A 24,568-nucleotide genomic window follows, 5' to 3' on the forward strand; every position below is an offset into this window, starting at 1 on the left:
TTCGATTTTAAACGCTGCGGGGAAAAAAAAAAAACTTGCGACAATTTAATACTCCTTATAATTTAAAAGGCATTACCCAAAAGTCTTTACTCTGTTTGCAGTGGTATGGTTACATATACTGTCGTTTGAATGTAAATGTTCATTATTGCATGTATGCTACTCACCTTTTTCCACTTCTTTCTTGTTCATAGTCCCACTCTACTTCCATAGCCGCAACATAGTGTATCCATGTGACAGGTTTACGTTTGCCATGGGATCGTATTTGAATATTTGATACATCATCATCCTTATCTTCCAAACCCAATATTGTAGATTCATAATAGTAACCTTCATCTTCATAATCATATAAATCTGCTACACGCATCCGTTTTACAGACTCAGATGCGCAATCTTCTACTTTGATCAAAGATGTCATCGTGCCTGTTGAGCATAATTATTATTTTTTTAAATGAGATATTATCATAAGCTTTAAATCACATATTGTTACCATTGTCTATTTTTTAAATACACTTCCCATTATCTTTAAACACAAATGTAATTAATAAAAATCCCTGGGGATGGGGGTAGGAGTATTTGGATGCAGTCACTATCCTATTTAGGGAGATAAAGCCTGAATCCCCCAGATAAACAGTATGCCAAAAATGAAATGTTAGGATTATTATTATTATTATTATCATTTATTTGTTAGGCGCCACAAGGTTTCCGCAGCGCTGTACACAGTACAAACAGTAGACCATACAGGGTGACATAGTACAGAACAATAAACACAAATTACCAGTACTTCAGAATCCTCGGGCAGACATATGGGTAAAGACGGAGCAGAAGAACAGGTATGGAGACAGGAGGGGAGAGGGGCTCATACGAGCTCACATCCTAAGGGAGGGTGAACAAATAGGCACAAGAGGGAGCCATAAAGTAAGGGAGAGAAAGGCGGGGCTAGGGGAGAGAGGGGGCATAGAATAGGGATAGGACAGGGTATTCCAAAGCTTTTGAAAGAGGTGAGTTTACTATAAATCATATTGGATAGTTTAGGTTGCATCACACATAATATCTTAGTAGTTTCACACATGTATGGCCATAAAAACCATTTAAACAAATAAACCAATATTCTCTTGCAACAGTTTCCTGTGTGGGAAATATATATTGATGTCTTTATAATGCCTTATTTCTCACATGAATGGAGAGCCGATTGGAGGTTCTAAGATGTTCTTTGAACGATCAGTATTCGATCCTATAGTGTTCCTCCTCACTCCATTTAAAATATAATGGGGTTCCTTGAAAAGTATCTTTAAGCATCCTTACACCAGGGGTAGAAGCCCTTTCTGCCATGTGGAGTGATGGTGTTACACGGCTTGCCAACCGTGACTCTGTTTTGCGGTTAGGGAATCCTGCAACGTCTGAGGAGGTGGCTAACCGTTCCTTGCTGTTGACCCAATGCATTTCGTCATAGATTATGACTTCATCAGAGGGTGTGCCAGATATCGGACAGTGTGTTTAAATACTGTTTTAGTCCAATGAAATGTTAAGGACATCAGCTGGATAGTTGTTAAATGGGGACTCTCTTCTCAATATAGCTGATAATTTACAGGTTAAAATATACATATCTGTAGTTACAGGATAATGCAGACCTTTCTAAAAATAATCGCATATCCATATATATAAATTTGTTATTATATTATTACAATAAAACAAAAAGTACCAATAAGTGTAATTAATATTGTAAAAACATATAAAGCTATTAGAGATAGATAGATAGATAGATAGATAGATAGATAGATAGATAGATAGAGATAGATACACACTATATGGACAACAGTATTTGGCCACACCTGTTAATTATTGAATTGAGGTGTTTCAAATAGACCCGTTGACAGAGGTGTATAAAATCAAGCACCTACCCATGCAGTCTCCATTTGCAAACATTTGTGATACAAAATGTGTTGTTCTGAGGAGGCTCGGTGACTTAAAGCGTGATACTGTGATAGGATGCCACCTTTGCAATAAGACGGTTCGTGAAATTTCATCTTTGCTGGATATTCCACGGTCAACTGGAAGTGATATTCTTAAAAAGTGGAACTGTTTAGGAACAACATCAACTCAGCCACAAAGCAGAAGACCACGTAAAATCACAGATCGTGGTCATTGACTGCTAAGGCGCATTGGTGCATTAAAGTTGCCAATGCTCTGCTGATTCCAGAGCTGAAGAGTTCCAAAATTTCACTGTCATTAATGTAAGCAGAAAAACTGTGCGGCAGGAGCTTAATGGAATGGGTTTTCGTGGCCTAGCAGCTGCATGCAAGTCTCACATCACCAAGACCAATGCCAAGCGTCGGATGGAGTGTAGTAAAGCAGACTAACACTAGACTGTGGAGCAGTGGAAACTGTTTAGTGATGAATCACGCTTCTTTGTTTAGCAGTCAGATGGGTGAGTCTGGGTTTGGCTCAAGCCGGGAGAACATTACCTGCCTGACTGCATTATGCCAACTGTGAAGTTTGGTGGAGGTGGGATAATGGCATGGGGCTGCTTTTCAGGGTTTGGCTAGGCCCCTGATCGCCAGTGAAGGGCAATCTTGATGCTTCAGCATACCAAGTCATTTTGGACAATGCTATGCTTCCAACTTTGTGGCAACTGTTTGGGGAAGGCCCTTTTCTATTGCAACATGACTGTGCCTCAGTGCACAAAGCAAGGACTGTAAAGACATGGTTTGATGAGTTCGATGTGGAAGAACTTGACTGACCAGCACAGAGCCCTGATCTCAATCCCATCAAACACCTATGGGATGAACTAGAACGCGGATTGCAAGCCAGACCTTCTCGTCCAACATCAGTGCCTGACCTCATAAACGTTTTACAGAATGGATGAGCACATATTCTCACAGAAACACTCCAACATCTTGTGGAAAGCCTTCCAAGAAGAGTGGAAGCTGCTATCGCTGCAAAAGGGGGACCAACTCCATATTAAAGTATATGTATTTGAATACAATGTCATTGCAGTCCCTGTTGGTGTAATGTCCACATAGTGTGTGTGTGTATATTTTATATATATATATATATATATATATATAGTGTAAATTTAGAGGTGGCGGTGGACTGAGCTATTCCTTATGGGCCTCCAATGTATTAATGTCATAAGGGAGCCAGAGATGGCAGGACCAGGTGCTATATAGGTGTCCATTAGACTATCTCTGACTGCACAACAGCATTTAATGAAAATTTAGGTACAGCGAATTCTGATCTTGTGTTGAGAGCTACAAAGAAAGACCAGATGAAGCAGAGAGAGAGGATGTTGGCAGATACCTGTGGGAATGTCTTCAACTCTTTAAACACCACTAGTAACCAAAACAGATATTTATACAGCCAAACTTTGAGCCTTAGAAACAGGTTATGCCATAATAACTTTCAGCTAGTAGGTTGACTAGAGATGGCTGAGGAGGGTGTCTTTATTAATAAGGGGTCTTCTGAATCTCTTTCATAATCTCTTTCCAGCTAAAATCAATTGACTTCACTCTCCCAGCATATCCAGATATTTTTTTTTTAAAGAGAACATAAAAAACACTATGCTCTTCTCTGCTCAGTTCCCGATTACAGAGAGTCTATTGCAATGTAATGGGACTAAGGTGCCTATTTATTAAGCTGGGGTGAAAATGTAGTTTCTGTCACGAGCCACGGCGGCTCCGGGCACCACTGTGACTCGCTCTCCTCTCTGCCCCAGCGTCCCGGCCCTCGTCATGTCGACCGGGACCTCTGTTATGAGCGTTTTGTCGCTATCCAATAACGATTGCCGAATCTCGATTTGTGTTTCCAACGCACAAAGATTTATTCTCAAAAAATAGCAGAATATATTCAAGCGAAATAATAATAAGTACAGCTGTTGCTTATCGCAGGCGCTCTGGATCCAGTGAACAGTCATTCAGTCCTGAAGTCTGTGGTCAAGGTGACTGAACACTACATGAGAGCTACTGCTTATATGCAAACAGAGATACAGTGAAACAATGCAAATGGTATAGCTTGCTTCTATTGGTCCAGGCATCAGGAGGGTCCAGGGGGTTACACATCATAGGCTGATTCAATCTAAGGAATCCAAAGGTGGGGGTCTCTCCAGGGGATGAGCTCTGTTCTTCCCGCCAAACTCCAATTACAATCAATCCATTAGCATTTGACAGTTAATATCATATTAAAGGTTTATTCCCTAACATCAATAACTAGAGTATGCAATGTGCGATCTCTTCGCCGAATGCACCGAACAGCTGCTGATGTAAAGGGGATTAATATGATATTAGACATGACACATTTCCTTTAACCTGAACCATATGTATCACTAATATGCATATAACTTATAATATTACACATAAACACTACTATATTTCGACATAAATAACTATGTGTTGCAACTACGATTAATATGTACTATTTACAAATGTGTGTGTTGGTGCGAATGTATACTATAGTGTAAAAACTGTTATTGCCACGTGTTGCGGCTGGATACGCCCTTCCAGGCCGTAGCGTGCTCTACGCATAATTTCAGACAAAGACAATCAAGTTTGCTCGATATCAATTGAAATGACTTTATCCAATTTGCTGACTTCGACACCTCACTTCTGGTTTGTCCCTGCCGTTGCCAAGCCAACGGTCAGGACGCTCTCTCTCTGTAGCGCCGCGTCCCGGCATTCAGGGCAGCCGGGCGCGTGCGTAAATTAGGTTACTGTGCTTCAGCTGGCTTATTACTCCTGCTGTGCCAAATGTTGTTCATTGGTCCATACTAGTATTTAAGGCAGGAAGGGGCAAGCCTTCCTGCCGGTTATAGTCCCTGCTTCCTAGCATACTTTCCCTGCTGTATTGCTGTTCCTGATATTTATTTTGCTGTTGCCGACCTTTGCCTGGATACTGACGCTGCTGTTTTGCCTGTGAACTTGACCCCTTTGCTTGGATTTAGACGCTGCTGTCTTGCCTGTGACCCTGAAACCTGTGCCGGGACCTTCACTCCACCTCTGTGTTAACTCCTGCGCTACGTTCTCAGGTTATCAGCTCCTACTACTAGAGAATAAGACCTGTACCTGTGAGCGCATCGAGCTCTACGGGAAAAGCGGCTGCTATAGTCGAAGACCTCTGAAGCGGTTCTAAGAGCTGATACCTTGGGCGTGAGCCCTAACAGTTTCTCTGTAACTGCTTCTTTGGTTTCACTGTGATTTATCAATTAAAGTTTGCCAGAATGCTGAGCAATGCTGAAGAACAGCACCAAGAAGATTAAGATGTGCATTCCAGTGTTCACTATAGATGACAACATCATCAAGATAAGTGGCAGCATAACTTTCATGCTAAAAAGATGAAGTACGAAGAGCATAGTCACAAATTGATGCAAACCAAGAAATTGCTATTTTGCACTTGGACTCCTCGGTTAGCTTGATCCACAAATAACCTCTTGGATTATTGAGGATAGAAATATACTTGGCTGATTCAAGCTTATCGAGGAGTTCATGCATCCGTGGCATTGGGTACGTGTCAAATTTTGAAGCTGCAATCACTTTGTTAAAATCTGCACAAAAGCAGCTAAATCTGTAGGATTTAGGGACAAGTACAACAGGGCTACACCATTCACTAATATGCTCTTCTGTGTCACTTAAGCATAGCATGTCATGTACATCCTTTAACACCTGTTCTCATTTTCCACTAGGGAGTCTACATGACCTTTGATGAAACACTACTCAGGTGGAGTTACAATGTCATGTCAAACTAAATTACTCCTCCACATTTCCAAGAACACATCTAGGAACTGAGCCACCAGGGGGTAAATGTATCAAGCTGCGATTTATGTAATCCTGCAGGTTTTTTTAAAAAAAAAAACTTATCTCCGGCGATTTATGTAATATTGCAGGAGATGAGTTTATTAAAAAAATCACTTGTTTGAAATTTGCAGCAAATCGCTGTCCCAATTTTTCCCTACTCCAGCCATACAAATCTCCAAATGTATGAAGATGCGTTTTTGCAAACCCGACCGAATTTCAAATAAAAATCGACAGATACAACATGCTGCTTTCTATAGGTGAGATTGTCAAACCCATCAATTTTACACTGCCTTGGCTATACAGATGCAGATCCTGGCGGCTGTGTAAGGGGTAAAAATAGATGATTTAAAAAAAAAAGTAGGGACCCTCTGTTCAAGCACTTTTAACCCTAGTGCTGTCAGCCTACTGCTAGTTGAATGAAAATCTGGAAAAATGTGTGCAGGCATAATGTGGCATTATAGTAGGGAGACATGTGGCAGGGGTCTCCCTGCCATAATGACAAACAAATCCCAGGCTATTCAGCGCTGGGCTGGATTCCCTAGGGAGTGTGGTCCACAAAAAAAAACTTGTGGGCCCCCCTCTAGGAATAACCAACCCAGTGCTGAAAGCACTAGGGCTCTTCCTACACCCCTGGGCGGTTGGTGTAGGATAATAATGGCAATAGTATGAGAAAAAAACAAACATGCTGATACTTGTAGAACTACAAGCGCCAGCATACCCATGTCAGCCAGGTCATGTTGGCACTTGGAGAACCACAAGTGCCAACATGGCCTGAGACCCATGCCTTGCTGCAACCTGTAGTTCCACAAACAAAAATGTTAAATAAGGTACTACACCCTCGTAAAAACCACAACATTTTAATAAAAATAATAAAACCCCAATAAAAACACAAAACACCCTCTTTAATACCACATCTACTTATTAAAAATAATAAAACCTCATATACTCAACAATCTGATGTATTCTTCGCTTGTTAGCAGCACTTAATCCAAAAATGGCTTGAAACCCATGTCCACACATATATGTAATTCCAAAAGTCCATGCTTAAAAAAATGTTCTGCTTTTCAGGTCACATAGACCCTCATATTTGTAGTTCCAATAGGCTTGAAGTCTTCTTTCTTTGGGTCACATAGACCCCCATATTTGTAATTCCAATAGGCTTGAAGTCTTCTTTCTTTGGGTCAGGAGGACATTTGTACATTTGTACATCCATCTTGATTGAGGTCCTCTTTCTTTTGGTCAGAAATAACTCCCATTTGTAATACCAGGAGGAATATGCTTTACATTGATTACTTTGCTTGTATCTAATACAAGTAACCCGTCGCAAATTAAATAACAGAGCTACAAGCTATAGACTAAGGGGTTTCCCTTGACACAGTGGGAATTTCCCTAAGTCTATAAGTGCCGTGTGTCCCCCTACTATAGTGCCACCCACCCCAACTGGTTTGCCTAGTGCTGGTTGCAAATTTTTCCCGATTTTCGTGCAACCAACATTAGGCTAGCAGCACTAGAGTTAATAGTGCCTGGACAGGGGGACCACATGCATTTTTTTTTAACATGCATATTTTAGAGAGGCCAAAATCACATGAGTTTTCAAAGTAAAACATTCAACCAATCACAAACGACTATTTGTTTGCAAATGGCGATTTACAGCTAAACACGGCTGAGTTTAATGCATTCCAAATCATGAGAGATGAACAGCGGGTTTAAAGTTCAGACAAAAAAATCGATACTTAATACATATAGCGATTTGAGGAATCAAATCGCTGAAGAATTTGGAGCTTGATACATTTACCCCCAGGACTTTTAAGGAGCCTTTTTGATCCTGAGTTAATGTTGGTTCACAGGGATTCTCACGCACCAACTAGGGACTTAGAGCTACCTGAGGACCATGACCAATGTCAGCCTCACAATGGTGTACGAATAAATATTAATGCTCTTTCTAGGCTTTTAGGAAGTTTATATGGTAAATCTATTTCCCTACCGTGTGTTAGGTTAAGGCATTTCGCAATTGGCATCCCTTACCTTACGGATCATTTGAAAGGGCCCTTGCCATTTAGCTAACAGTTTACTCCCCTCTGTGTGGGTTACAATCACCTGGCATAAAGTCACGAGCACAAGCATTGCGATTATACAGCTGCTGTTGTGCCTGTCACATATTAAATATATTCTCTCTTGACCAACTAAATCCATGCGATTAAGCATATGCACAACATATTGTAAGACATTGTCTCCCTCCTCTCCTTCCCCATCTTTATTAACTGATATTACCAAGCTAAATGGCCAACTAAATATGTTACTTTCCAAATGTGCTACCAACGCCCTTAAAAAACTCCAACAATGACATTATTACTAATCAGATAAAGTGGACTCGATTCTGGACAATAAGCTAAGGTAAAAAAGCTCCATTAGTCATATTAAATCCAAAAAGATCCCTAATGTATGAATGAGTTTAAGGACGTCTTTCCAGAATTTATTGTTATTTAAGAACAACTAGCCTCCCCACATTTTCACAACTGAATTTTCTGTTACTTTTAATTTGATCACAGTTAAAGAAATATTGCAAACCATTAAGTCAATAAACCTTTATTAGCAACTAGACCTAACAGTTGTGTTTTTTTTATAAAAAATTAATTTACATTCTGTCTCCAAAAACACTTTGTAATGCTATTTTAGAATGCACCCATTTTGATGCAGCTACTACTAAAGCAAATAAAGTACAAATCTGGTAAACATCACATTTCTTGTGGAGACTATGAACCCATCTCCTTATTAAGCAGAGATCTAAAAATCTTCCCTAAAATACTTGCCACTTATTTAAACTTAATCGGATCCACGACAAACAATCCATTTATTTCACTTAGAGCAACAAAGCAAGACTCCTATAATCTTAGCTCTGGATAAAGAGAAAGTTTTTGATCTGTAAAATATTCATCTTAATAGAGTTAATACATCCTATCAATAAGATCAATTTGTTTTTCCATGAAGCTAAATCATTATTAATAGCATTTAAAGATAACTAGTTTGCTTAATACAACTGATGATAATGTTTATTAAGAAAGATCCCTAAATATTTTATATTTTGCAATTGCCATTTCAAATTAAAATTTAACTATTTTCTCTTTGAAAACGACATGTCCTTTACATATCCCAACATAAACTTTACATTACATATCCCAACATAAACTTTACATTTATTAGATTTTACACTACACCCTTTGAGCATAAAATACCAAAACATAAATTTAAATCTCTTGCAAAGATCATTGGCAGGAATAGTACTGGCTATCTTGGACTTTATAAGATATCACATGACTTCTCAGCTGACTCAGTGTGTAAAATGGCATTCTTCCCCTGATTTCAAGTTTTGACTGTACTGTGCCTTAAATGCTGAGTGCAACAAAAAAGACAAATCAAAGAAAAAATACTGCAAATGTTTTGCTGTGATATCATCTTGATAAACAGACAATGGAGTTTAAAAGAACCTACAACAGCGCACATTGCCACTGACATGTCAGTGTAATCACCAAAGTCAATGACTAGGGGTATTAGAACATTTGCTACCTATATCAACATAGGCAGTCGCTGCTTTAGTGTGACAGGAAATGTGCAAGCATAGCTAACAGGCCAAACTGCATTTTATTTTTTTTTGGGGGGGGAGAAGGGGGCGGGGGTTACATCAATAACCAGATGTGAAACATCTATTTTAACTTTGTGGTTTGCCTATGTGGAGTCCTGGGGAGGAGTATTATGCCTGGCTTGATAGGCTAGACTTGAGCTACCCCCCCAGGCTCAATTGCGTAAATTAAAAATAAAGAAATAAAGGCCTCTTACATTCCAGAGCCCAACTAGCCAGCCAGGTCCTCTGGGCAACAGGGATGATAATTAGGTAGTGTAGTGCCAAGGAGGTGCACAGTGCTATTCAGCATTGATCCAGTACTTTATGTGTGTCCCCACTCCCCTAGCGGTCTGGGCCCAATGCAGATTAGAATGGAAGGTTTAGTTTCTTTATTTAGTTATTTTTTGCCCTGACAGACAAGATAGCTCAAACACCATGCAGTTTGATTAATCTCACTTGCACGAACTACATCTTTCTTTTAACTAGCATATCGCATGGTTTACAAACAACGCTACAAAGTGACAAAAATCATACTTTAGTAGGTTTCCCCCTAGACATCAAAGAGCCTGAAAGTAAGGAAACAAGAGCTGCTATCCTTTTATTAGTGTCAAATATTTTATTTGAAACTTTTTTAAATTCTAAATTAAAATTTTAACATTTTAAAAGTCATTGTTTTATTTGTCTATATTAGCGTACCTTGACTTACCTGTTGCTCCTACATTGGGCAAATAACAACTGTTGTTCTAACAGTAATTCTGCCACTTGTAAGGCTATTTTGTGCGGTTTAAAAATCTTGTGACGTGATGGCATTTGCAGGAAATGTCTGTTTATGAGACGCTTAGACTTGCAGCACAATTACACTGAATATCTAATCCTAAATAACTCTTTATAAGGTTTTTTCACAAACCAGATACACGAGGAGCCATAGTGAACTCACAAAAGTGTATTTGCAGTCAGCGAAGCAATTTTTTTTAAGTTAGTCTTGGAGTGGTGTTTCAAAACGGTGAGTAAACAGTACACAGAGTTAAAGACAAAACTGATTGTTTCTTCCGTCCCCGACACCTCACCCTCTTTCCTATACTGCATTTTCAATTGCCTGTCTGACACCTCCAACTGGATGACCCAACACTTCCTCAAACTTCCAAATCTAAGCTTATCATCTTTTTACCTGTCAATGGCACTACACTTCCCCACATCTCCCACACGGTCGACAACTTCATAGTCTCCTTGTTCCCTATGCAGGTCTGACTTGGTCTCATTCTCAACTTCACAATCAGCTTCACCCCTCACAACCAGTCATCATCATCATCATTTATTTATATAGCGCCAGCAGATTCTGTAGCGCTTTACAATTGAACAGTAATAAAACAATACTGGGTAATACAGACAGAGAGGTAAAAGGGCCCTGCTTGCAAACTTACAATCTATAGGACAATGGTTTGATACACAAGTAAAGTAAGTAAAGTAAGTACAGAGATAAAACAGTCCCTGGCACTATGTGTATATATTAAGCTGGAATTGTTGAAATAGGTCTGATGATATAATAATATTTATTGTAGACTAAAAGCAAGAAAACAAATACTGTCATGGCAAACACCACATTAAATGAAACATTAAGTTTGCCAAATATGCAGTGTGGCAATGGGAGTGGTTTGCCACAGGCCTCTAATAGTGGAATTAGCTATGGTGCTAACTGTCTGCAGGTAAAAGGCTGCAGACCAAGTTATATACAGGTGTAGCACTGGGCTTAAGTTCAGTAATGTACAGGTCAGAGACATGTTGTAAAGTAAATGTAAAAAGTAATTTACTTGCATGCTTTAACGTGTTTGTATCCACAGAGCTGATAGGGGTGGCTGTGTTGATTAGACATTACAGAACACCTGAGGAGCCATCCTTTAAAGACAAGGTGGGCGTGTTGCCTGTCAGTCATCCAAGCCTGTGGGAGGAGACATCTGTATTTAATCCTGAGTTGTGCTATTGTTAGGGGTGACTGACGCTGAACCAGTTTCCAGTCAGTAGGGAGCTGTACTGTGTCTAGTTACTGTTTAGGGTCATCAGGAGGTGCAGGCGAAAGGTATTTGCTTGCTGGTGTCATCCTGACGGGCGTTGTGCAATTTATTGTGATGAGAACAATAAATATATTTGATTTATAAAATAAGTTTTCGTGTTGCTGATGTCTATTGGGTATTCTTGCAACAGAAGGTGGCAAAAGTGCCAGGAGAAGGGTGCGATTTTGTTACAGCAGATAGACATTGTATGCAGAAATATAGATCATAATTCAGTTTACATACTGAAACCAACAATCTATCATTGTTATACAGTCTAGTATAAGGAAAACAACATGTATTATAATGAGTATACAAATGCAATTAAATCCAGTCCAATTGCAAATAAGATCAATATAAATCAGAACTGCAGTATTATGTTTTTTACCTTACACGATATGAATATAAACCCTGGTCTAAGTGAAATGGATATGGGAAAAAATCAAAAAAACTTTTACAAACAGTTCCATGCATTCAAGATTGTGTAATACGGTCCGCACCAAAAAGAACAAGCTTGACAGTGTCCAACTAGTTTCTGTTCCAAACATCCAAAGCGGTTTTAGATCTAAAGTTAAAAGTGTAGCACAATCCAAATCCAGAACACAGAACCCATAAGGAAAGTTCCAGTATTAGAGTCAATGGAAAATGGGTTAAAAGAATCACAAGTTCATAGAGTCATATGTATTCCAGGTTAAAGAGACAGTTTGCAAATAGATAATTTTAACCATAGCCTGATATGAAACTATAGAAGCGCATTTATGTCAAAACTTACATGGCACAGTACATCTTTATATGGGCAATTCATTTTAGGCTTTGTGCTTACGCAGTGCACTTATACGGTCTTTGCTCATCTACGCATCCCAAGGGCACACACAGGATTTCTAGACAGGGGTTTCCATGGCACTCTACCAGATGGGCATGATCACCATGTAAGGGAAGTGATTATATTTTCTACTAGTGCTAGGCTGCTCTCTAACCCTTTCCAATCCCCTCCAAAAATGGGCAATGCTACATGCCCTACTGTTGGAAGCAATCCCTTACTGGGGCAGAGCAGTGTGAATCGGGACATACCTCCCTAACAGAGTAGGACAGTCACCCAAAATAAGGATAGATCACAATCAGGATAGTAGACAGACTAGCCTGCTCTCTCCAAACTATTCTTGCAGCTTTCACTACCTGCTCCTGCTCATGTCTTAAGACCAGTTGCTGGTTGTCTGGATCCTGGAATTTTGGGGCTCTGACTCATGATTGGCAGAGGAGGGCTGTCAATTTGTATTCCGGGGGCAAGACTCTACTCAACAGCCTATTACGAACATTTTAAAGGAAAAAATGCAGGTAGCCCAGTGACCCAGTCCAAGGTAGCCCACTATGGAACCGACCGAGCCTGCCCCTGATGATAGGTACATGAAATATTAAAAATCTAGCAATGACTGAACCCTCTTGGCCTCTCTTACCCCTAATAGTCATAGACATTAAATCAATAGCACTCAGGTTTAATAATTTAGGCTGCATCCATCATTGACATTAAATAATAGCATTCACATTTAATAAATAGACCTATTCCCCCCAGAAAACAGTCATGACACTAAATAATTAGTATTCATATTTAATAAATTCACATACCCCCCAAAAAGTCCAATGTAGTGTTAATAGCATTAACATTTTATAAAAATACCTATCCCCCCAAAAAATGCCCCAACATAAATAATATTTCAATTTAATAAATAAACCAATCCCCCCAAAACTGCCCCAACATTATATAATTAATATTCACATTTAATAAATTCTCCCCAAACACAGTGCACATTCAGTCCAATCCACTCCAGCATTAAAAAATAGTCCCATCACCCCACTAAATCATATTAATCAATAAGGTGCCACTAATAAAGTAATCAATTAATATCTCCCACCAATTATTAGCACCCACCCTCACCATTAAATTAATAGCTCAGCCATCACCTGCATTATATTAAGAGCCCTCCGTCCCCTCACACTTACCTTCTTCAGTCCAGCACTGTACATTTCAGAGGCACACTCTTCTGTCTGCCTCTATTTTAGCCTGCACATGTCGGATGGCACACATGTCAGATGGTGACATGCCACATAAGGTGGGCATATACAGTGGAGTAGGGAGGAGAGGAATAGATGTGTAGATCCGTGTTCACATGCAGTAAAGTGACTGATCCCAGTTTGTTACTCAGTCCCGTGCCAGAGGATATTTACTAAGTAAGTGTGTCCCTGCATATTTGACCACAAAATACTCTTTAACCCTCATTAAAAGAGAGGGTGTAAGTTTCAGATTATTTTGTGCAGCTTTTAAACAAAGTCAAGAACAACTTGATTTATACGTGCAGTCTCCTCTTGCATAAAAAATTCTTGTGCTTTTGCATATTTTGGCATAGATATAAATTTGTGCAATCATCAGCATAATCATGAACATCATCCTCATCATTTATTTAAAAAGTGACATAGATTCTGTAGTGCTGAACAATCATCTTATTGATATGACATACAGTACATCTTCCAGATATGACATACATGAATATAATAAACATCATAACAAATACATGAATACAATTGAGCAAACAACATGGATAGTCATGAGCTAGCAATTACAGCTAGCATGGATATCGGTATAAATTTAATGAGTGCGAGTGAACAAACAGCAGAAGATTCAGCTTAAGGTATCACATCAGGGTGGTCAGACATGATAAATAGAGTAGAGTGGACCTTGTCTATAAGAGTTTACAGTCTAGAGAGAGAGGGGGTAATGAGATGCATAGGTGTGAATAGAGCAAGAGTGGATATGAGGGTCTAGGAAAAGCTAGGGTAGGAAACCATAAGGAACTGAATTTTCACAGAGCATTTGAAGGATTTTAAGATGGGTGAGAGTCCGGTTGGGCGGGACAAGGAGTTCCATAAGTCGGGAGCAGCGTGGTAAAAATCTAGGAGATGTGAGTGAGTGGAGATTATGAGAGTTGAAAAACAGAGATGGAGTGGATTGGTTGAGTCAGGAATTTTGGAAGCAATGGGGAGCCAGTCAAGGGGCTTACAGTGTCTGGCCGGGGGGAGAGGAAAATAAGTCTAGCCACAGCATTCAGCATGGATTGTCAAGGGGACAGGCAGGTGAAGGGAAGGCCAGTGAGGAGGAGGTTACAAGTAGTCAACATTTGAAATAATGAGTAAGAGAGCCAGTGTTTTAATTGCTTTCTGAGCGAGGAAGGGGTAAATTTTAGCAATGCTGCAGAGGAGGAAACAACAAGACTGCCAGCGAGACAGAGTCTCCTCATACCACTAGGAATATGAACTCTATTGATTTTCAACAGTTTTCCTCCTCTCTCCAACACTTTCACTCCCCAATTTCTACATTCTCCTACCCTGATATGGCAGTTCCTCATCTTCACCATACCCTAGCAATTTTCTTGAATAAAGTGGTTTCAGCAACTCTTCCCACTCTGTGTAGACTTCGTTGTCAACCATAACACAAAATCTCAGAAAATTTTCTCAGAAAGCTGGTGTAAATCTTGTACCTCTAATCTATTCAGTGCATGTCCTGCTATCTACTACTCCTATCAAAATGCTCTGGACACTGCTAAACAAACATAGTACCAATATTTCAGCTATGTTCAGGCTTCTAACCCCAAACGCCTTTTTAACACATTTAAATCTCTTATAAATCCTCCCACCCCAAATCCTCCGACTACCATCAGAGCCCAGGATCTTGCTTCCTATTTCAAGGACAAGATTGATAAGATCTGACTTGAAATGGTATCATCTCCCTCGACTAGCAATCAGCTCAATTCCTTCCCAGCACCCTATGACACCCTCTCTTCATTTGATCCCACAAATGAAGAGGAAGTTTCTACTCTCTACTTATCTTCCTACTCTGCCTCCTGTCCTCCCGATCCCATACCCTCACAAATTGGTAGATCTCCTGTGCTCATTCCAACTCTAACTAAAATCTGTAATCTATCTCTCTCTACTGGTATCGTTCCATAATTTTTAAGCACACAGTGATTACTCCTATTCTGAAAAAAAAAGTTCTGACCCAAACCCTCTCTCAAATTACCACCCCATCTCTCAGCTCCCATGCCTCTCCAAATTTTTCGAGAGAATTGACTACACTCACCTGACACACTTTCTTTCTGCAAGCAACCTATTGGATCCTCTTCAGTCAGGCTTTTGCTCTCAACACACCACAGAGACTGCGCTGACCAAGGATGTCAATGATTTGATCCCAGTTAAAACTAAAGGCCATTATCATCATCATCATCAGTTATTTATATAGCGCCACTAATTCCGCAGCGCTGTACAGAGAACTCATTCACATCAGTCCCTGCCCCATTGGAGCTTAAAGTCTAACTTCCCTAACAAACACACACACACACACACACACACACACAGAGACACACACACACACACACAGAGACTAGGGTCAATTTGGTAGCAGCCAATAACCTACCAGTATGTTTTTGGAGTGTGGGAGGAAACCGGAGCACCCGGAGGAAACCCACGCAGACACAGGGAGACCATACAAACTCCACACAAGTAAGGCCATGGTCGGGAATCGAACTCATGACCCCAGCACTGGGAGGCAGAAGTGCTAACCACTAGGCCACTGTACTGCCATTATTCTCTTCTTATTATCATGGATCTCTCTGATGCATTTGACACTGTTAACCACTCTCTCTTCATACAAGCGCTACAATCGCTAGGTCTTCAAGACTCTGTCCTATCCTTGTTCTCATCCTAGCCTATCTAATCACAATTTCAGTGATAATTTCTCTGGAACAACCTCTGCTTTGGTTCCTTTATCAGTCGAGACTTAGTACTAGGTCCTTTGCTATTCTTTATCTACACCACTTCTATTGGAAAACTAATAAGCTCCTTTGGATTTCAGTATCATCTCTAAACAGATGATGCACAAATGTATCTATCCTCTCCTGATCTCTCACCATCTGTGTTGTCTCACATTATTGACTGTCTTTCTGCCATTTCATCTTGGATGTTCTTTCGCCAACTGAAACTCAATCTTTCAATAGCAGAATTAATAATATTCCCACCCACCAATAGAAGCTTCCTGCCTGACATTTCTGTTTCTGTTGACAACATGATCATAAATCCCACCCCGCAAGCTCGCTGACTAGGTGTATTCCTTGACTCACAACTATCCTTTATTCCCTACATCAACTCTCTCTATTTACATCATGCTGCATACATCTAGAAAAAAAAATCCAGAATACGTACATATCTCACTCAGGACACTGCAAAACCCCTAATTCATACACTCATCATCTCCCACATTGACTATTGCGATTTCCTCCATACTGGTCTTCCCAAAATCAGACTCAAGCCCCTACCATCTATTTTGAATGCAGAAACTAGATTGATTTTATTTGCAAATCGTTCTTCCTCTGCTGAGCCAGTCTGTCAGTCTCTACATTGGTTTCCTGTTTTTCAACAAATCCAATATAAAATTCTTCTACTAACATACAAGGCTATCAACAAAATTGCACCAACATACATCTCCTTGCTTGTCTCAAAATATCTCCCAACTCGACAACTCCATTCTATACAAGATCTGCATCGCTCTTCCACTCTCATCACTTCCTCCCATTCTCTGTTACAGGACTTTTTTCAGGCTGCACCCACTTTGTGGAATTCACTCCCTCACACAGGTCCGGCGCTCCCATTAGGCAAGGTTAGGCACTTGCCTAGGGTGCCGGGCCCTGGAGGGTGCCACAGAATGGTAAATAACTTTAAAACTGTGCGGTGACCGCTGACCATACCTGTCATGGCCGCTGCACAGCATTCAGATGCACGGGGAGGGGGGAAGAGGCTATTGCTCACCACCACCGCCGCCTCTCTGCTCCGTCTCCGGAGCAGAGAGGCGGCGGTGGTGAGACAAGGTAAGGAAAGACGGGGGGAGGAGGGAGGATGGAGGAGGGCGCCGATTTTTGCAGGGGGGGGGGCGCCGATTTGGTAAAAATGCCTAGGGCGCCATGGACCCAAGCACCGGCCCTGCCCTCACATAATAAGATATTCCTCTAGTCTTCAAACCTTCAAGCGTTCTTTGAAGACCCACTTCTTCACACAAGCACGTGTCCTTGTGTAGAAACAGAGTAAAGCCAGCGCTTTCCACTAATGTCAATAACATGCAGTTGCCAAATGGAGATGCTAAGAGGAGATCCCTAATCCTCTGAAATGATAATGTAAAGAGGAATAGGGATTTTATCATTACAAAATATTACAAATTTGTCTTTTCACACAGTACTTTATGTTTATGTGAATATGCATCTAATTAACTGAGCAGATAGTGTAAAATTATGCATTACAAAAGGATATCATAGCTATGTGCTTCATAGATACCTTCTGGGTGTGTCAGCGTCTGGCAGGATAATTTGTATACTCCTTTTTCTCCAGGACGTACTATGGCTGTTAGAAAGCTAAAGGCAGTAACAGAAAGTATGGGGACACGATGCTCTCTTATGACAAAGTTATGACTTTCCAGGGAAATGCTGTGAACCTCAAAATGTGTCCCAAATCCAATGACATGAAAATGAACTGGCTTCTGATGGCACACGGTTTGCTCTAGTGGATAGAAAAACAAGTCTTGTAAAAACACTGTATAAAAAAAAAATCTGAAAACATTAAATTAATATAATGCAACAATCAAACATTGAGGGGCTATTTTTCTAAGTAGTAATTACCCAGAACCCATACAAATTATTAAGCTAAGGAATGCAGCTTAACCTCAGATAATTACATGGTTACATTAAAACTAAGTGCCGTATCTATTATTAGGAGCCCCTTATGGGAGATAATATTTTTTATCGCTGCTTATAATAGTGATAAAAAATCCATTATCCTCATTATTAAAATTATTGAAAAAGAGTTGCCAAGGCAACAGCTGCCCAGCAATGCTGGCCGAGAGTAGTGAGAGTAAACTACCAGTTCACACATGTGCACAAGTGGAGACAAATGACTACTTTCTGTGCTGTCTGAAAGAAATCAAACGGTGCTGCTGAATGACAGAATTGAGTTTATCCACAGAATTTAGTTTATCCCTCCCTTAAAGTATATGAAACAGTAGTTGAAAAGACCTTTTGAGCAGCTAAATAACTAACTTGCGTGTGACATTATCGGCATAATCTGCATTATTCCTGAAGAAGCCCTATTTGGGTAAAACACATAGAAGACCTACACATCTGCACCTTGTCTTCTCGTTGACACAAAAATAAACAACCACTGCCTCAAAGCTCCAGTAATGTAGAATTACTCATGGCTCAAAAACAAACAAGGTTCTTGAGGCTGAAGTTAGCATCTTATTTAGCCAGCTTCTCATTGAGAATACTTTATTTTTAAAGGATTATACCAAGTTGAATCACTGGATTCTGAATTACCATTGGATTAACTCTAAACGGTGTCCCTTACACATATTGCAATTGTATTTAGCCTGGCCCGACTTGGGTTAGGGCATGACATTAGCTGACAAAATGGGCACAGATACTATTTTGATCATTTTGAATAAGTAGCTGTAGTTTTGCAAGGGTTAAATCCAGCTGGGCCACAAGTTTGATAGTGTGAATCAATAGAGGTGGTCAGTTACATACAAACCACTTTGCCTGGTCCAAAACCATTTTGGGCATGAAACAAGTGGCAAAGTGGACACAGTCACCATATTTTATCATTTTGAATAAGTAGCTGTAGTTTTGCAAGTGTGAATGTTTTTATTAAAAGATTGCAGCAAAAAAATACAATGTCACTTTGATCAAAATAAAATAGACTATATACATGAAGGAATTGGGTAAAAAGGACAAATAGGAACAAAATTGCACCTTATCATAACACCTAATTTTACTACAATTCCTCCACAAAATATAAGGTAACTATATACATCAAAGAAACAAGACACTCCCTAACACAATACTCTGCATTGCAACAACCCCGCCATCACTCTATAATATCATCCACACATGCTTTACTATCAGGAAATTAAGCGTGTTTGTGCCTCTTTTTTTCTCTTTGAAGTGTTTGGTGGTTTAATTATTGCACAGTAATGTATTATTGAAGAAGCAACTCTCTTCCCATGTAAATAAGAAATTAAAATAAAGACAAAAATTAATTATACATTAATACTTCATTAAGATTGATTTAATTGAAGTAATTTAAGTGGTTTGATTTATCTTGTTTAATTATGATTGTAGGTCAGCTCCCAATTAAAATTCCTTTGTGGAGTTCAGATTTTATTTTTGTGTTATTTGTGTGTGAAATGGGCAGTAGAACAGATATAAAACCATGACATTATCAAAATGGTTTTCAGAGAGAAATGTTAGACGCAAAACCGCGCTACCTCAGACGTTTAATGTTAAAGATCCAGAAAGTAAGAGGGAAATCAATAGAGACATATATAGGCTTTTTAATAGATTGCACAATCTTGCCCAAACAGAAGCAAGACCTTTGTTGGGATTGTGTATCCTATATATATATATATATATATATATATATATATATATATATGTATATATATATATATGAAACGAATACCATGGGGATTAAGAATTTTTAAGTCTTGTTCTGTTAAAGATGATGAGAATTTTATGCTTGAATGGAACAAGACTTTAGATGCATGCTTATTTGAGTTAATGAAATTATTGGTAGAATAATGAGAAAAGAAGATTAGTTATTTGGAAGATGAGATTTGTAAATTGCAAGAGCAATTGCACACATCTGAAGTTGGTCCTGCTTTTCAGGAATGTGATAATTTGGTCATTAAGAACTTGCTTGAATATAAGAAATTTTTGGCGAATGATAAAGATAAGAAATGCATAGGGCTCAAATGGATTTTAAAAAAGAAATGGTTAGGACTTTTAATTGACAAAGGGGCACGATTCAGAGGTATTCCTAAAATAGGCATAAAATACAGTCACCTTATCCCACACAGAGGGAGTTTAGACCACGAGAAGGATTTTGATAGAAGGGGCAGGCGAGAAAAAAAATCTGTGACTAGGAACTTTTAGAACAGTTTTGAACCACTTGGGGAGCAGAATACAGATCCGAGATCACAAGTATAGAACGGGATATTGAATTGAAAGAAAAATAAAGTAAGGATATTCCAGTAGGTGGGGCTAGACCCAAAATTCAAACCTATCTAAGAAAATAATTCTTAGAAAACATCAACACTTAGAAGGGGATTGGAAGGGGATTGCACAATCAAGGACAAATTTACAAATCACTAAAAAAAAGAAGAGATGGAGACCTAGATTTAAGGGTTCTGTAGGGGGCTGAAGTGAATTATGCAAGAAAACAAATGTATCACTAAGGAAACAATGTGCCTTTAATTTGTCCAAAAGGACACTAGACCCACATAAGGTGACAATTCTGAGTAAGGGTCAAAATATTTTCCAGCCAATAAAACGAATATTTTCAAACTTTTTGTTGATAATAAATTTGTTAGGGATTTGTGCATAACATTTTAAAACAGGAAGGACTTTAGATCATTAGTAGATCAGTAGTTTTAGATTAAAGTGACATATTTGGACTAAGAATACTAGAATCCCTTCAAAATGAAAGAATTGATTTGTCCCAAAGTCAAGAATTATCTATTTTTAACAGAAAGAATGATACTTGGGATAAAATACTAAAAAATAAATCAGAATTGTATCCAATGCAGTATAAAACAGCATTTATTAATTTCTTTTATACTACTACGTTAAATGATTTTCATAAGATCTATATTAAGGCAGAGAAGGAAGGATTGAAAGATAATCCTAACATTCAAGAAAGAAAGGCATTGAAAAAGTTGATGAAAGATTCAGCAATTATAATTAAGCCAGCTGATAAAAGGGAAGGGGTTGCAATTCTGAATGGTGGCAATTATCTTAATGAAACAATGAAACAGCTGAATAATCTGTATTCTATTTAAGGTTGAGTTCTAATTCAACTAATCAATTTCTGAGAAAATATAAATCCTTTCTGCAAAAAGGTGTAAGATACGGGGCAATATCCAGAGAAGAGATGGAATGTTTGTTTATTACTCACCCAGTTATACCCACATTTTATTAATTATTTATTATTTATCCAAAATTTACAAGTCACTGGAATCACCCCCGGGTATTATTTCTGGTGTAGGGTCCTTCACTTCAAATCTTTCGCATTTTGCAGATTCTTTGTGCAAACCCATGTTGTGTCCCTACGGTCACACATATAAGATAACATGAAATTTTTTAATTTAATATTCCCGATTCAATTGGAAGATGATTATCACTTTTTGACATGTGATGTTAAGTAATTATACACTCACATACTGCATGAGGGGGGTGTACGAGTGGTTGAACATTTTCTGGAAAATGATGGTGACCTGAGTGGGAAGCACCATGGGTTTATTTTAGATTCTATATTGTTTATTTTGTCACATAATTATACTGCTCAACAGCCATTTTGCATCTAACAGATATATATCAATTTCCATGTAATTTTGTCCAAATATACCTTCAGAAATTTTATATCACGTTAGATTTTTGAGATATTTTGAAAAATTTAAATTCAAAAAGTAAATTAGTTAATATATGCTTATGCAGAGGACATGAAAGAACCTTATGAAAGTATGGCTGTGTTGTTGGAGTCAAGTATGAGGATCATGGATGGAATCTTTGTTGTTCTTACAGGTAGGTGCACCACTGTTAGGGTTGCAAGGTGGATTCACAAAGTACTGCTGTTTTTTGTGTGTATGGGACAGCAGACACTATAAATCACTATATCACAAAGAAGTGGCCAGACAGAGAGAGAGAAACCTATGTTGCTGTAGAGAAAAACAACAAGTAAACTCTATTGGTTGAGCAGCGTAAAATCATTTTACCACTGCATAACATCAAGATGGGCTTAAGGAAGAATTACGTGAAAGCTCTGGATAAAGAAGGCCAGGTTTTCAGTTATGTGAAGGAACAGTTTCTGAAGTATAGTGGAGCAAAGCTAAAAGAAGGCATATTTATAGGCCCCCAAATAAGTAAACTGCTTACGGATGAAAAATTTAACGCTAAATTGACGGAGTGAGTTTGTGTCAGGCGCTGTCCCTTGGTTCTGTTGGGACGGTCGCCTGTCTGAGTTCCCCTGTGTCTGGTTGCCAGGCAACCAGACGCGATATATCTGGCTTCCCCCGCCGGCTGCACAGGGCATGTGCTAAGCAACGGGACGCTAGTGGAAGCTCTGGTGGTGGTGCGGACGTCACACCGCCTGCGCTATTGTTTGTGCCACAGCACTAGTTAAAGCAGCCTTTGGTACCACGCTGGTGCCAGAGTATTGGATCACCTACTCCAGCATTCCTGTTTTTTCCTGCTAAGTTTCCTGTGTTTGATCTTGGCTAGACCTGACCATTCCCTCATCTCTCCGTCATTTGGCTTTAGTTTTGACTCAGCTTGTTCCTGACTAGTCTCATGGATTATCCTTGTGTACCTCCTTCTCCAGCACGTTACCGACCCGGCGAGCATTTGACTATTCTTCTTTCTGGATTCCCCTCTGAACCTCCGCTGACTGCACGTTGCTAACCCAGATTACCAGACCTCTCTACCACCCTCTGACTTCTGTATCTCACTGGTGGCTCAGTGGATAGGACCACAACCTGCGTGTCATACTTTCTTGCGGGGAGTTCCTGGAGAAGCCCAGAGGCACGTTAGACTCCGCACCTCCCACTTGAGCTGTGCAAACGCTGGCAGGTACGCCCAGTAATTGTTAGATTGTGACAGTATAGTTTGGCCATGTCCACCCAGGGCACAGGGGAACCATCTACCCGTAACCCTATCTCGCACAATGGGTAGAACAACAAGAGGTGGATAAAGCACTTCGGTTAAGGTGTGTTCAATGAGTCATCTCTCAGTTGTACACTTTGCAGGGCTCTCTGCCAGTCTCTCCTCCAGCTGTTACCGCACCTACAGTCTCTGCCAGTGTATCTCCTGCCTCCAACTACCCCTCATCGGTGCTCACAATTCAGGATAACTTTTTTGGAGGGTTCATGAATCAATGCACTATTCAGTTTGAGTGTAACCCAGGCACATTTTCTTCTGAACATACCAAATTAGCTTTCGTTATCATTATCCTCAGTGGCCAAGCATTTGCCTGGTCCTCGCCACTTTGGGAATGTAATGATGCAATTCTTGAAAATTCTGCAATCTTCATTTAATCTTTTCGAGAAAAATTTGATGAGCCTGGTTGTGTTACTTCCGCTGCTTCTAGTTTACTAAGTCTTTGTCAGGGTAATGTTATGGTCGGTCAATATACCTTTCAGTTACACACATCATCAGAATTGAAATGGAGCAATAAGGCTTTGGTCGCAACTTTCTGGCAAGGCTTAGTTGACCAGGTCCAGGATGAACTTGTTTCGAGGGAACTACCCTCAGACCTGGATACTCTTATCTCTCTTTGCATCTGGATTGATCTACGATACCGTGAGCGCAGCACTCAAGAGAGATTGTCACCCCGACATTTTTTTTCTCGTCTGGCTGTCTTAAAAGACCGGGATGATATTTTAATCTTTTCTCAGGGTCTCCGCACTCATCGCTCTAATGTCAAAGAGGAATTGTCCCGTTTATGTAAACACCACCTTTACTGCAAATTAGAGAAATGTATTTTTGAGGTGCGCCAGGTTCCATTTCTCGGTTATCTGGTTTCTGGTGAAGGGCATCGGATGGCTCCAGCTAAAGTTTCTGCTATACTGGACTGGCCTCAACCACAAGGTCTCAAGGCCATTCAAAGATTTGTGGGATTTGTCAATAACTATCGACAATTTAATCAAGGTTTCTCAACCATCATTGCACCCATTACTACTCTCACCTGGAGGTCAGCCGATTCTAAGTCTTGGTCTCCTGATGCAGTGGCAGCCTTACCTTGAAAAAAGCTTTTTCCTCTGCCACAGTGCTCGATCAACCTTATTAACAACGACCCTTTATTTAGTGAGGTTTATGCTTCCTCTGTAGGTATCAGAGTAGTACTTTTCCAGAGAACTACTACTGGCATTCACACCCCATGTGATTTCTTCTACAAGAGATTATCACACAACAAAGGTATTTATGGAATCGGGGACAAAGAACTGTTAGCCATTAAATCTGCCCTTGAAGAATGGCTGCATT

At 39.6% G+C, this 24,568-nt stretch overlaps 1 protein-coding gene across 3 annotated transcripts in view; it reads right to left on the bottom strand.

Annotated features, from left to right (window-relative positions):
- Positions 1 to 24,568, bottom strand: part of F8 (coagulation factor VIII) — a 515,303-nt gene that overhangs the window by 383,819 nt on the left and 106,916 nt on the right. For 2 of the 3 annotated variants that reach the window (XM_075184685.1, XM_075184683.1), the window contains exons 7-8: positions 17,817 to 18,038; positions 165 to 420 (exon numbers count right to left, since the gene is read on the bottom strand). In XM_075184685.1, coding sequence (XP_075040786.1) covers positions 165 to 420; positions 17,817 to 18,038 — 478 coding nt within the window. The remainder of the gene's footprint in view (positions 1 to 164; positions 421 to 17,816; positions 18,039 to 24,568) is intronic. The other variant, XM_075184684.1, reaches the window with a different exon arrangement.

The sequence above is a fragment of the Mixophyes fleayi genome, chromosome 9 (assembly GCF_038048845.1).
Source record: "Mixophyes fleayi isolate aMixFle1 chromosome 9, aMixFle1.hap1, whole genome shotgun sequence".
In the NCBI taxonomy this organism is placed as follows: Eukaryota; Metazoa; Chordata; class Amphibia; order Anura; family Limnodynastidae; genus Mixophyes; species Mixophyes fleayi.